At 40.7% G+C, this 14,714-nt stretch overlaps 2 protein-coding genes across 2 annotated transcripts; both read right to left on the bottom strand.

Moving 5' to 3' along the window:
- Nucleotides 1–424: 424 nt before the first annotated feature.
- On the bottom strand, nucleotides 425–6,787 carry fcer1g (Fc epsilon receptor IgFc epsilon receptor Ig). The gene is made up of 5 exons (XM_079295136.1): nucleotides 6,590–6,787; nucleotides 3,023–3,114; nucleotides 2,640–2,681; nucleotides 1,461–1,484; nucleotides 425–1,157 (listed from the first exon to the last, which is right to left on the bottom strand). The coding sequence occupies exons 1-5, from the start codon at nucleotides 6,651–6,653 to the stop codon at nucleotides 1,104–1,106; spliced, it is 276 nt and encodes a 91-aa protein (XP_079151262.1). The 5' UTR covers nucleotides 6,654–6,787; the 3' UTR covers nucleotides 425–1,103.
- A 214-nt stretch (nucleotides 6,788–7,001) lies between these two features.
- On the bottom strand, nucleotides 7,002–14,129 carry ndufs2 (NADH:ubiquinone oxidoreductase core subunit S2). Its single transcript, XM_079295720.1, has 14 exons — nucleotides 13,990–14,129; nucleotides 12,816–12,919; nucleotides 12,264–12,454; nucleotides 11,763–11,883; nucleotides 11,056–11,168; nucleotides 10,461–10,535; nucleotides 10,233–10,310; nucleotides 10,052–10,137; nucleotides 9,807–9,926; nucleotides 8,587–8,716; nucleotides 8,087–8,182; nucleotides 7,749–7,832; nucleotides 7,322–7,379; nucleotides 7,002–7,224 (listed from the first exon to the last, which is right to left on the bottom strand). The coding sequence occupies exons 1-14, from the start codon at nucleotides 14,094–14,096 to the stop codon at nucleotides 7,187–7,189; spliced, it is 1,401 nt and encodes a 466-aa protein (XP_079151846.1). The 5' UTR covers nucleotides 14,097–14,129; the 3' UTR covers nucleotides 7,002–7,186.
- Between the last annotated feature and the right edge of the window lie 585 nt (nucleotides 14,130–14,714).

Below are 14,714 nucleotides of genomic sequence, written 5' to 3'. Positions count from 1 at the left end.
GTACACTGTAGGCTGATGCCAAAACAAGAGGTGCAAAATGAATCCTTTAATTTTGAATGGGATAATTACAAGTATTAGGGGAATAAACTGAAATCTGCCCACCTTTGGTCCATTTAATCTCCAAAGGAAATACCATACAACACCTCATGCATGAATCATGTTCAAATCATGTTTTTTGTGCCTTGTTCTCCCCCACATGTACACATTGCAATCCTTTCCTCCTTTATTTGTCCCATGTTAAACACGTCTCCAATCAGTCTGATCCGGGCTTAATCTACCAGATCAAATCTTCCCAGACTGACGTGAGGAGCTTTATACAAACTGTTAGAAGCCAGTTTCGCTTATGACGACCGGAGGTTTACCACTCCCTATACAAACGTAATATATAGGACGCGATATTACACTGCAATTCAGAGAGAGACAAAGTTATTTAAGAAGCAAGTTGCACATTTAATAGGTTTTCTGTATGTATAACAGCTCTATGCATCCTACAGGCAGACGTTTACATGGCAAACTTTACAGCAGTCTGTGTTATTTCCTTGATTTCAGGCACCTGTGTGTGTGCGTGTGTGTGTGTGTGTGTGTGTGTGTGTGTGCGTGTGTGTTTGTTTGAGTATGGACAGGTAAGGACTTCACTAAAGACACCATCACTGCCATCGTGTGGTGTGCAGGAAACACTGCTCGGTGTTTCTATAGGGCTGGAGCTTTAACTGTGTTCACCTTCTGCCATCTTGCACACAACTAGAACACGTTTGGAGCCACAAAAAGACGGACATCTTCCAAACGGCCTGAAAGAGGAAGTTAGTTGGACAGACGATACAAATAGAAAGATAACATCCATCGACGACATTCATCTTTTTGTTTGTATGCATTACGATACAAGAAGTATCTGAAGCGTTACAGTTTTCAAAACATGTTTGCGTGAAAATGAAATATGTGCAACAGAGCTGTAAAAAACTAAAATACTTTTAAAAAGGCTTTTTCTGAGAGTGCCCATCTTGTGCTCGACTTCCCCGTTTCTGTGTCGTCCTTCTTAACGTCTCGAATTCTGAAAAAGGAAGCAAACACTTCTGCATGCACTTCTTGGACTTTCGTTGGTCGTGTCACTTCTTCATGCCAATAGTTTCATAAGTGTCCTGGGCGTGAGGAGTCAAACCCTGGAGAGAAACAGAGAGGAGGACAATGAGACATTCAGTGTACACTATCATTTAAAGGGGGACATCTCGTGCACATTTTCCGGTTTATACTTGTATTTTGGGTTTCTATTACAAACATGTTTTAATTGTTTTGAAAAGCATTATTTTTCCCAAACTGTCCGTCTGAATATACCTCCTTCCACCCTCTGTCTGAAATGCTCCGTTTTAGCGCGTGTCTCTTTAAATGTTAAAATAGATGATTAAATTATTAAGCAATCAGCTGTCCCTCATCTCCTTTACGTCACTCACAGCATCAAAACTCACCGTATAGATGCTCTCTTCAACATTCTGTCAGGGGTAGAAAACAACAGTGTTAGATAGAGTATAACATAGTAACACACTTCTTGGTAATTGGCTGTAACAGGGTGTAGCATTGACTATGTCTGGACTCTGTATAAAGAGGAAGAACGATCTGTAGGAGAAGTGCAAGGCAGAGATCAGCATGAGCCGTACGCTTTAGAGCAGGGCTCTCAAACTCATTTTCACTCCGGGCCACATCAGCATCATGGTCGCCCACAGAGGGCCGGTTGTAAATGTAACTACTCGTAACATATTGTTGAATAACTCTCTGCATTCACAGTGTAGTCTTCAATGTACTCACAATACATTTCCATGTTAAATGTACAGTAACCAGCCAAAGAGCTGCTTCTATGACTGTGTTTAAGTATCTCATCATTTTGACTTTCTATCTCATGATTTTGATTTTCTATCATAATTTTGACTTTCTATCATAGTTATGACTTTCTATCTCATAATTTCGACTATGGGGATATTTTTATTCTCAAGTCTAACTTTAAAAAGAAAAAAAACAACTTTTTATTTGCTGGCGGATTCGCGGGCCACATAAAATGACGCGGGCCGGGAGTTTGAGACCCCTGCTTTAGAGTGTGTGTGTGTGTGTGTCAAAGGGGGTTAACCTGTGTGCAGTTTGTGGCTAATGGAAGGAAATTATAGACTAGAATAAGTAAAGCGGTAAAACAGCAGGTTAAACGCTCTCGCAATAAAATGAAAAACTCCATCTCTGCAAGTTAGTTTTAAATGATTTCAATTTAAATGAAACAGGCTCTTGAGCAATTTAGTGTTTCAATGAAAGCATGATAATGAAGAGAGTATACAGTATATATAGAGAGGCTTTTCATTGGTCTGTGAGACGACTGGGGCCGAGCTGTCGTCATAGTTTAACTGGCCACAGACAGCTGCAGTGTCGGGCTGCTGGGGAAAAAACCCAAATAGGTGTGTGTTTCCTATTGCCCACTGAGGTTTGACCTGACGATTGAGATTATGTTTGCTTCCAAAGAAGCTCTGTCCCTGGTTTGTTCACTGACACTCCAGTTTGTGCTGTGGTGAACTGTATTCTCTGCTATTGAGTTTGTTCTAACCCCTCTACGTCCATTCTCTACAGAAAGTCATGTCTTTATGTCTATTTCCGTCCGTGTTTTTTACCTGCTTGACCTTTGCGTTCCCAGCCTCCTTAGCATTGCAGATCTGTAGTTAAAAGAGTGATTATTGAAAGTAACTATATGTGTCAAACTGTAGTTTACCTGTTTCTTTTCCCTCGCACTGAGAAATGTTGTATATCATTACATCAGCATCTAACATTCACGTATTCTAGCAAAAGGTTTTATGTCATTGTTCATTTTTTTCCCAGGCTTTATTTCGCTGACGACACCCTATTCCACATTAACATTAACAATGTACCAGACTACTTTCCATCATCTTGTCTTTCGTCAGACAATGAAACATGTCATGTTCTTTCCTATTCTAAGTGAATCCGTTTTTTTTGATGCATGTATGTTTCTGTGAAGGCAAATATGTAGCACGCAAACCTTGATTCTGCAGTAGAGAGCTGTCAGGATGATGCCGTACAAAAAGAGGATTCCATCCAGCACATAGCAGACCTGTGGCTCTGTCAGAGTGGCTGAGGGAACACGGGAGGACACTTTATCAACATGTATCTGTTGATTTAATCTGTTGGGTGTCATGTGATGAGCACTGCTCTGTGGGGCTGTATCGTTGTCCGTTACACAACAGGATTATTGAGTAACGTCGGTGTCACCATTTTAGATTGTGAAACAAACAGCCACAGCAGCGATTACATAAGAAGCCATATGTACGATCTTAAACAGTACTTCAATCCAGTCTATGGAGAAATATTCTGTTTGTACACTGCTTTCTTCTTGATATGCAACACATAGCACACACACACGTAGCTATGGTGTTGGTGACTACTGAGCATGGTTTCTGACAAAGCTTTTACAGATGATTGTTTTTCTATTGCTGTTGTTTAAATGGTCAGCTTTATTGTATACGCAACCACGACAGTTATAAAGGATTAGCTTTATAGCCACGCTTAACAGATTATTTACAACCAGAAAAGACACATTGTGAAGGTGAATATCATGTGGATATCATACTATTATTGTTGACCCGGCCAAGCTACAGTATCCACTTTTTGATTTACTTTTAAGCAGAAAAATGTTCCCACGACCATAAAAACAATGACGATTTGATTATGAACTGCAACGACAACCTCTCACTGCACAGCAAGTACAAAGTGTAATATTGAGCCTCAGAACTGTGCTATCTTTGGCAAACACATTTATTAAAGGCTATTGGAATTTATAAACCAGCTCGAAGAAATGTCTTGGCCTTTCGTGCGCACACACAGACTCCCACCGCAGAAAGCTTTTAAGCGTCTTCTGCTTTTTGCGTCTTCTGCTTTTTGCGCGATGAAGAACATGATGCAGAAATTACAAGCAAACTATAAAAGAGCAGCGACATGGGGTCATGTCTTCTCTCACAAGTATCTGACACCAAGCTCAACATGTGATGTATTTCTGATTATGGCCAACACTTTCGGAATACATTGGCCCCAAGTTCTCAGTCAACCAACGAAAACCACTAACTGCAATATTACATGATTGTATGACAATCTCATTCTATGTATATCTTAAATCAACTCATCTAGCCCTCCCTTTAATCATTTATTAAGCATCTGATGGATAAACTATAGTGATTAAAGGAGCAAAATACGAGATTCAGAGCATTGAGCAGCAAACGACTGTTTGCTATGTAAAGCTACAGTAATGTCTCGCTGATGAAGCCACTCTCCCTCTGTGTGTGTTGTTATCCAACAACAATGATTTGTTGACAGAGCCGAGCCGGCTGCGCATGCTTTTTAGTGCATGTTAGTGCACGTAACTTTATTTATCTTTCAGTCCTTGGAACAAATGGAAAAACTGATAAATGTCAGAAATGGCTTTTGGATGTTATTTTGTTATTATATTTGCTGATGTGTCTTCCTGACATATTAACTCACAATCCACTGCTTTGATATTCACTGTTTTCATTAAATGATAACTCAACTTCAAAGTTACTAGATTCATTTAAGGATACTAGCTCTGACCGAGCAGATCAAAATAGGATCTCTATGCACAAGAAAGCTGCTGAACATAACGCAGCAACATGTCCAATCAGAGCTGTGGTTGGACTCTTAAATTCACTCAAATTAAAACAAAGATGAGATCATAAAAAAGTTTGAGAAAACAATTGTGAGATGAAATGTGTATGACAGGAAGACACGTCACATTTAAAAGCTTCTCAAATAATTATTACATTTAAGACTAATGATTAATGGAACTTTAATTATTATTTTATAATTTACACTGAGATTTATTTAATTACATATAGTTCTTTTCAATGTATTGTTTAATTGACTCATTCTAATTAAGCACTGGAAAGGATTCCTGTGGCACAGTTCACACTCCATAGTTTGGTGTGATAAATATACAGTATTTGTTTGTTTGTTTCTTGATTTTAAGCTTTATAAGTTAAGCCGATTGTTCAATAGAACTTTGGGGTGTTACATTTAACTTTTCACAATATACATTTGAATATCATTGAAATGTAATTTGGAACATATTCAACACTCATGTCTGACCTCATAGTGTACCTTATAGCTACAAATGTATTTTCGTACATTTAGAAAAGGGGGGGGGGGTCATCTACGTGTTTTGGTTTCCGCAACTCTCGCGTAGCATTGGTTCAAAGGAAACGGTAAACAGAGTAACCCCCGGAAATAACTGATGTGATAGTGTGATATTAAGCACTTAATTTCAACCTCTATCTTTTGAACTTCTCAGTTCACAAAGTGGATGGAGGAGACGTATTTTCTTTTAAAAACATCTGCACACCAGCTGACTGTGACTGACAGACCACAGATAAAGAAGTAGGCCACATCAGCTGTGGTTTGGAATTCAAACTGAAATATCTCAGCTTCAACTTAAAAACGACCCCGTTTGAATTGCACACAAAAAACATAAATTGCAACTTACGTTATTTCCATTATCAATTGATCTCCCAATTATTTCCTTCATTAATCAATTAATAACATGGTCGATAAAACATCCGGTTTTTGTCTGGGTTTATTCATTTGTTTTTTTTCTGTGTCAGAGAATATCCTGTTCTGTTGAAAATTAAATAAAAAGTAATTTAGTATAAAACGTAGAATATTTTTGAACAATCACTATTTCATCGTCGTGAGAAGTTCTCTGTGTGAGCAACAGTATAATGGAGCCAAGGAATACATTTTAAAAAAAGAGCAGAAGAAGCAAATCCCCACATTTGAGAAGGTGGAACCATTAAATCTTTGACTTAAAGTAATACTGGATTATTAAAATTGGTGTTTAAGTTATTTAAGTGTAAAGTCTACCCTCCTTTAATATCTTCTTGGCCTATTAGACGCCCAATATGAACTGACCCTTTCAGGCTCGATATGCATGTCTATACTTTACAATTGTTTAGTTTCTCGTTACTTATTATTCTGAACATAATAGTTTGAATGCAGTTTAACAGACAGCTGTTAAAGCTGCGTATTATATGTCACTGCTAAATATATTGTAATAAATTCAGTATTGGGAGGCAGTCAACATGGTTATTAACGTGACACTACTCTAATAAAGTGAACGTATTTGCCCGAGGAAGGGTGTCTGAACTGGTGTAACAAGTTCCAAACTCCCACCAGCCTCAGTCCCTCCAGTGAGACGAGCCAACGGGGTCAGCTTCTCTTTTTACAGCAACTGGAATGTGGTGGCGACATTTCTGCTGCCTATACCAGAAAACCTCACTGCTCCAAATAAACATCAAATAGTAGTATTTTCAAAAGTCATGCCTGAGTTTCATCATGAAAAAAACCAACTTATTTTCCCCCTGATCTCCACTCAACATCGTAGCTGCTGTTCACTCACACTGTGTCTGAATATCGTCGGGTTTGCTTCCACCTTTCAAAGTTCTCTCATAAAGCCATCACTGTGATGTCTTCGGACATCAAACCACCCTGATCAATATACAAACTTTGGGTTTCAGAATATCCCCAGATGGATGTCTCAACTCACCAGAGGCGCTCCCAAAAGTCATCCACAGAGGAATGACCACCAGTAACGGGCCCCACACAGTCATGGTAACACGGGCTCAACACACACACTGGTACTCTGTTAAGTGGCCAGCACACAGCAAACACGACGAACTTGTGGGTTGGGGTTTTTCTTCTTCTCCTCCTGTCTGAGTTCTAGTGAACACTCGAGCGTTGCATACTTCGCTGCCAACAGGGGAAGTTGTGGTCTGAGCTCTAAGTCCATCAGGCCACTCCCCCTTTAACACCAACCAGAGGAAGGACAAACATCGAGGCTTTGGTCTCTGCTGCCATGTTTAACACTTGAATTTCAGACAGAAGTCCAGGAAATGCAGCATATGAAAAAAGAATCTCCCCCTATTGCAATGTGATGGTGAAAAGATACAACTTAATACTTTTCTGTTCGGTCATAAAATATTTATTAGGATTATTTGGGCATTGTACATCACTGAAGTTAAGTAGAGTCGTCTGTCAAAAGCCTCACTACAGCCAAACGTGAACAGGAAGAGAACCCGAGCAACAGATGTGAGAAGAGGACGACCTCTCCTCTTCAGAGAACCAGCACGTCAGCGGCGTCACGTTAACGGTCAACTTCGCCAAACACTATGTCCTGAGTACCTGTCAGAAGAAGAAGAGAAGGCTCAGTACCACCTGATACGGCAATACAATATTGTTGTATTGAGGATGGATTCTTGAACAATAATCACTTTCTTACCAATAATGGCCACCACGTCAGCCAGCATGTGTCCTGTGGCCATTTTATCCAGGCCAGCCTAAAAGAAGGAAACATTTATTAACATTCAGAATAACTGGCGATTATTCAGAGCAGATGAGCTCTTAGAAAAAGGAATATTCATAATTCATGAGGTTATAGCCTGAAGTTAATGCACTAACTACTCTAATAGTTTGTTTATGCAACTTTAAAAACCTTTTTTAGCCTCGAAGACCAAAATTCAAATGACGACGTTAAACAGCGGTTCATGTCCATGAGCAGGAAGGAGGAGGAAGGGGGCACTATAGTCCTTTATAAAATCTACTTAATAACCTAAAAGTAGCCTTAAGGACAAGCCGTTAAACGTGCTGAATAATTGATACCCGGTGTGTTTAATATTTCAGTGTCTTGTGAAGTTGTGAGTGCGCACCAAGTGAGCGAATCCAGGAGCTTTGATCTTGCAGCGATAGGGTCTGCTGGAGCCGTCCGACACCAAATAAACACCAAACTCCCCCTGCAAGAGACACACACAAATACATTCTAGTCAGCATATTACATCACAGCACGTCCCTAAAGGCTTCCCAATGAATTAAGACTCAAACAACCGTGTGCATACAGAGGATCTGCAGACTTTTTGTTTGCTCGGTTAAAATCTGTTAGGTCTTACAGGGCATCTGCAGATTACTTTACTTGTGCAGTTAATCAGATGAAAATAGCGAAAAAGTCAATTTTATCCAGAAATATTATACACCTTATGAGTGGTCTCACCTTAGGTGCCTCCACAGCTGTGTATGTGGCCCCTGGGGGGACCTGGTAGCCCTCTGTGTACAGTTTAAAGTGGTGGATCAGAGACTCCATGGACGTCTAGGACAAGGAGCACGTAGAACAGGTTATGTCTCAGCAGCTGTTTTGATAATGATGCACACACACACACGTTAGAGGTGGTTGAATCTTGCGCACGTTGACTGAAATGTAGAATTGAAACACTGAACATTCCAGCACTGAGGCGAACTAGAGCTGATCTCCAGCCTTTAGGGCAGCCAAACTAAAGAGCACTGTATAGCAGAGCTGGCCTAATTCAGTAAAGAGGGTAGTGTGAAGACAAATTAGTGACGCCACTGGGATGTAATTAACACTCAGAAGTGATAAAGCACAGGAGAGAATCCAGAGAAAGGAGTTGAAAGTGTTAATGGCCTGCAGGCGTAATGAAACCTTCCCACCGAATGAAAGGAACAGAGGAAAAATACTGTGAGGGAGGTTGAGCTCACCTTCATCTCAGACCTCTTGGGTGGGGCAATCTTGGCATCGTCCACCTTAATCTCTCCTTCTGGCATCTTGTTGAGTGCCTGGTGCATGATCCTCAGAGACTGCCTCATCTCCTCCATTCTGCACAGATACCTGGACCACAACGAGGAAACAGCGGTGAGCTACAGATGCCGATAATACTGCACATCACTACGTCAACCACGAAGCATGATCAGCGTGCAGTAGTTCTACGTAGATCAATGGAGAGGAGTTGATCACACAAAGAGGAAACAATGAGAGTCTGTGCTTTTGAACAGATATGGTCATTTCTCCCCCAATAAAGCATGTTGCCTCCTGAGAAAACAGCTTGAATATTCTCTGAAATTAAAAAGGTATAATATGCATCAATTTCTGAAAAAACTATATATGGACTGATACAAAGACAATCCCTCTCAATCATCACTTATGACCCACCAGAAGTGGGTGACGTCTGTATCAGCAGACACGCTGCTCTCTGAATGCTGTTCACAACTATGTGACTACGGTACATGTTAGAACTTAAGTCAAAATTAGCAAGAAAAATACTCGTCAGGGAAACGTGTCACTTCCTCCATGTCGCAAGATTGGATCAGACGCATCTGCCTGCCTGCAGTGGATGAGCTAATCAAATGAGTCTTTGTAATCGGATTTCAAAGGGAAATATTGGTGATTTCAGCCCAGAATCACCAGATTATGATAAACATCCAGACTTTGAAGAGACATTGCTGTGAATTTGGCCTCTTCAGACTCAAACAACATGTTGATTTGAGTTGTTTTCTTGTAAATGTACCACTTTCATCTAAGAGAATATTACTCCCCCTGTCCCGGCTCAGGATTCTTTTTTCCACCTATAACGGCCCCAATACGTAAGCTCACACATCCAGCTGTGTCTACGTATACACCATGATTTATTTACATATGGTTGTCCAGTAAAGCACACTTGCTGCAGGATGATATATGCTGGTTCAATGCAGCGTTTATAAAACAGCAAAGACAAACCACTGCAATCCAAACGTCTGACAGATAGCTTCCTTTTCACACGAGTCTTCAACGTCTGAATGTGTTTGATACCGATAAAAGAGTAGCAGTAAGGGGATCATTCTGGTGTTGACGAGGAAATGATCTCATGCTAGAAGCTGCAGCTTGCATGTTGCATATTTGGTGACGGAAATGGAACTGAGAAAACCATCTGTTCATCTCGTACCTGTCGTAGCAGTCTCCTTTGCTTCCAATGGGGACGTCAAACTCCACTTCGTCATACTTGTCGTACGGCTGAGACTTTCTCAGGTCCCACTTGATGCCAGACCCTCGCAGCATCACTCCGCTGGCGGAGGGGCGAGGAGAGCGGGGATAAATATCACAGCGCGTACACATTCATGCTGGTCAAAGTCATTGAAATATGCAAGCTCTTCAATAAAAGGCAACTAAAAGGGAAGGGCTTTGGGTTACCTGAAGCCGTAGTTGAGGGCCTCCTCAGCAGTAACCACCCCGATGTCCACAGTACGATTCTTCCAGATGCGATTGTTGGTCAACATCTGCAGAGAGGAAAACCAACAGATTGAAATGTTCACCACAGACCTTTAACACATCCTCATCATGTGAAGGGCTTGTGGGGATTTCAGTCGCTCACCTCTTCTACTTCATCGATTCTAATGGAGAAGTTCTTGCACCACTCATAGATGTCGTCCATCAGGCCGAGGGGCAAATCCTGGAAACACATTTAACATCATAAGCCCCGGGATCATGCTCACCGTCTGATAGACGAATCTGATTTGAAGCTGTTCGAACAACACAAGTGTCCCGGAGAGATAGTGGTTTCATGTTGTCATAACAGGCATTGTTCAACGAGTTCTCCTACCTGATGCACACCACCAGGTCTGATGTATGCAGCGTGCATCCTGGCTCCAGACACTCGCTCATAGAACTCAAACATCTGAGAGGAAACGAGGGACACGCAGTTCATTAGAGGGCCTCAAGTAGTCGATAGTTAAAAAGATGATCTACTCAATGGATACAGAACAATGTCAAGTGAATATTTCCTGAGGCCCGAGTGTATGTATATAGCTAGCTATAACTAAAGCAGTCTAATACAACGGCCAGGAAATAAATCCAACTTTCATGGATTGATGGATACTTGTCTTAAGAGAGATGATATGCTCTGGACTACAGATGCAAAGAAGCTTATAACCAACTCTGATACAGCTAAGCAACCGTCTCTGTCAAACAAACAAAGAAATAATTACTTGAATAAAAGGAGAGAATTGCACATCATTAGGGGCGATTTCTCCTGAAGATGAAGCTCTAAATTATTGAATCTCCTGCAACCACTTGTCTGCAGCTAGTTAAAGAAGTCACGAGACGTTTTTGGTCACAAATCTTCTGTTTACTTGACTAACAGCACCTTCCCCAGTTAGTAAGTGATCAATAACAAGACGGGCCAGAATGAGTCGGACCTTCTCTCTCTCCTCGAACAGCCAGAAGAAGGGGGTCATGGCGCCGATGTCGAGGGCGTGCGTGGTGATGGCCATGATGTGGTTCAGGATGCGAGTCATCTCTCCGTACAGAACTGCGAACACAACACAGAACACACACACACAACCGGTTAAAGTTGATGAGTCGGTTGACAAAAAAACGTTGGCAACCATTTTTTTAAATCAGTAAAAAGTGAATTTCATAGTTTTTATGGTTTCAGAATGTGTGTTGGATAAAAGCCTGGGAAATTGAAATGGAGAGAAGTGATTCATGACGCGAAACAGTCGACTCTCATCTCTGATTTACAACAGTAGATGACGTTTTGAGACATTTTCGACCCCAAAATGCAGTTTTTTATAAATATGGTCAGAAATGTCATTATTAACACCAGCATGGATAAGTTTCATCACAGTACAGTCATATCATTTAGTTTGAAGCTTAAATTACACACGTAAGTGTGCAGTATCTCTTTAGTTAACAATAAATGACGTGTGTGTGTCACACCCTCCAAAATCAGTCATCAATCAATATCATTTATTTCTCTAAATATTCAGAATTATATGAATAGCAGCGATGTAGAACATGCATGTTCAAATTACTGGTACAGAAAAAAACAAAAAACACTTTCACATTATAAATATTAAGACTTTGCAGAATCTGCAGACGGCTAACCACTTCCAGTCTGTACCTCTGATCCACTCGGCACGGGGGGGAGCTTGGATGTTGAGCAGCTTCTCCACAGCCAGAGAGTAGGCCTCCTCATTACACATCATGGAAACATAGTCCAGACGGTCAAAGTAGGGCAGAGCCTGTAGCATTGAAAAAAAAAGGAGGAACTGGGTAAGGGACTTACGGGAATTACATAACACATGACACACGGTAGAAGGTCCTCTTAATCTTTGAGTAATTCTGTTCACGGCAAGAGTTTAATTTGGTCTTTTTCAAAAGAGGAGGTGCGACGTTCTCTTACTCTCGCACAGTCTACTTTTTCACAGTAAATCCAGCTCATTCGTTGTGTTGAACGCAATAAAATGGGATTTGACAATAAGTTGCGTTGCCATTTACTTGTTCTGTCTTTTGAAACCATCAAAACTGTGATTCCACACTTTCTGATTTTACAACCTTCTACATATGTGGAATTCAAACCGCTACCTCGTAAATATGGGTTCCAGAATAAGTGGTTCAGTACCTGCAGGTAGGTCTTGTACTCTATGAGCTTCTCTGTGCCACGGTGAAGCAGGCCGATGTGGGGGTCACATTTCTTGACGGACTCTCCGCTGAGCTCCAGGACGAGACGCAGCACACCGTGAGCAGCAGGATGCTGGGGACCGAAGTTGATGGTCAGGTTGGACACGTCCTTCTCTGCATTAGGATCTTTGTCTGCACGAAGAAAACAGAACAACACAGGTCAGGGTAAGTAACCTGGGTATTGCTTCAGGATCTGATTTTCTAATCCAAATAAATAAATAAATAAAAAGCAGCTTTTTAGCTCACAATTTAGACAAAGTGTACACGTCAACACCAGGGAAAACACTGGGCTTTCTATTCCTGACTAAGTTTGGTATGTTGTTTTTTTTATAACTATATCAGATTGTTGTCAGCGTTCACACTTTCTTGGCAGCCCAACATTTTACACTTGCCTTTTATTTTAAATAAATAAAAGGTTTTTAAAATAAAGAGTAGTTAGGAATATAAATCTTTTAACTAGTAAGAGTGTGGCTGTGTGTGTGCGGGGTGGTACCATTCCAGGGGGGTGGGGTCCATTTCGCATTAATGGCAGTGGGGTACATCACTGCCCCAGCAAACTGCTCCATCCACTCCACATCTGGCTGCCATTGTTTCTGCCTGTGAAAAACAATCGAAAATATTCTTAACATGAGGTAAAGTTGTGTTGGTACGCCTTTAGGTTTGAGCCCATACAGACAATTGAAGAGATGCAAAAATAGCATTCTGGCGCTTGATAGGTGCAACATCGCAGGCTTGCTGCATGTTACCAGAGAGGCTTTCGTCTCATTTAGTTCTTCTGACATTTAGAAAGGGGGACGATCTGACTACACTATGCTTACCACCCTGACAACTGATTATAGTTACTATTGGCTGATGAGGAACACGCACAAAGCAGATATATGGGTCATGCTAGTATAGCAGAAATGTGTTTATTATTGCTAATTATTGGAGCATCAATACATGACTACATAAGAACATGCGTATCTGCTGACCTCCTGTGGTGTCAGAATACATCAATAACAAACCTGTATGTTCAAGTTTAACTTGACTTTGGTGCTACATAATCATCACATGCAAGAACAAAGCCATTTCAGAGATCTCTACACTGGTTTTATAGACTGGTAGTAGTTTATTAAAGACTTGCTTTCTTTACTTTTGTTCCATTTGCATTAAACTAGTCTTCAATTTAGCTAGAATGGTGGCACACAGTCACCGTTTACTCGTCAACATCGGTCAACTGATCTGTGGTTACATTTACAGCCAATTTACCACAAACTGATCAGTTCTGTATATAATTCCATGTAATATGGGATATACTTTGACCTTAAACAGAGCCTAAAACGTGCATAACAGTGTAGTAAACACGCTAGCTAATCAGACGGCTAACAGTAGCTTAAAGCTTAGGTAACCACTAGACAGCAGGAATGTTAATGTCTCGTGCAACGTACACGAGCTTCAAGGGTGACATTGCGATAACACTGATATGCATGCTTTGTTTACACGTTTCCCATTCCGAAATACACAAAAAAATTGCAGCAGGCGACTCGACTTGTTTCAAAGAGTGACAACATCTTTAGCATTATGCTAACATTTGCCTTCAGTGTGAACATTTATGTGGACCTCAAGCAACTACAGCTGGAATACAATGGCCACTCGGAGCGTCACGTTTTGTGTCTGTGTTTTCTTACCTGTTTTGCACGACAGTGCAGCCAGGGCTCAGCAAATTATTGTTTAATATTAATTTAGTTGAAGGACGTCCTAGTTTGGTAAGCGACCTTAGCATCGTGCCCGCCATCTTGGCTAATATACAACCCTAACCCTATGACGTAGGAGAGTATGTTCTTCTTCTTTAGTGTTTTTACAGGCGCACTACGTGTATAACGCGTGTGTCTGCCCTCTATCGGTATGATGTGTCCAAATACATAAGTAGCTTACTTGTTGATAATGTGTACTGCAGATTTTATTTCGAAATCATTCAGTTTACGAGAAATGATGTATAATTTATTGTAACTTATACAATAAATACGTGAATACATTATGCTCAGAATACTGTAGGAGGATAGGTAACATAGTTATGCAGTAAATTACATTCTATTCAATTTGGTGCGCTCATCTGCATGCAACAGTCACACTGTTCAGTGGAAATGGGAGAAAGGAGGCAGCAGCTTGATGTGAGGCTTTCTTTAATTTCCCAGGATCCATTTTTACCTGTTTCACTAAACTTTTTGTTAATACATTTCCACCTTTTATTGCACTTATTACTGCCTATCGACCGGCTTCTTCAACTCCCAGTGCCAAGCAACATCATCTTCCATTCATATAGGATGACAGCACAACACACACATATTATAATTATTTTGTATGTGACTGTTATCTTTATTTAATAATGTGTCCTTACTGTGATCTTAAATGA

The sequence above is a fragment of the Melanostigma gelatinosum genome (assembly GCF_949748355.1).
Source record: "Melanostigma gelatinosum genome assembly, chromosome: 23".
NCBI lineage: Eukaryota > Metazoa > Chordata > Actinopteri > Perciformes > Zoarcidae > Melanostigma > Melanostigma gelatinosum.
The sequence above is the reverse complement of the archived record's forward strand: the minus strand, read 5'-3'. Positions and strand labels throughout refer to the sequence as shown.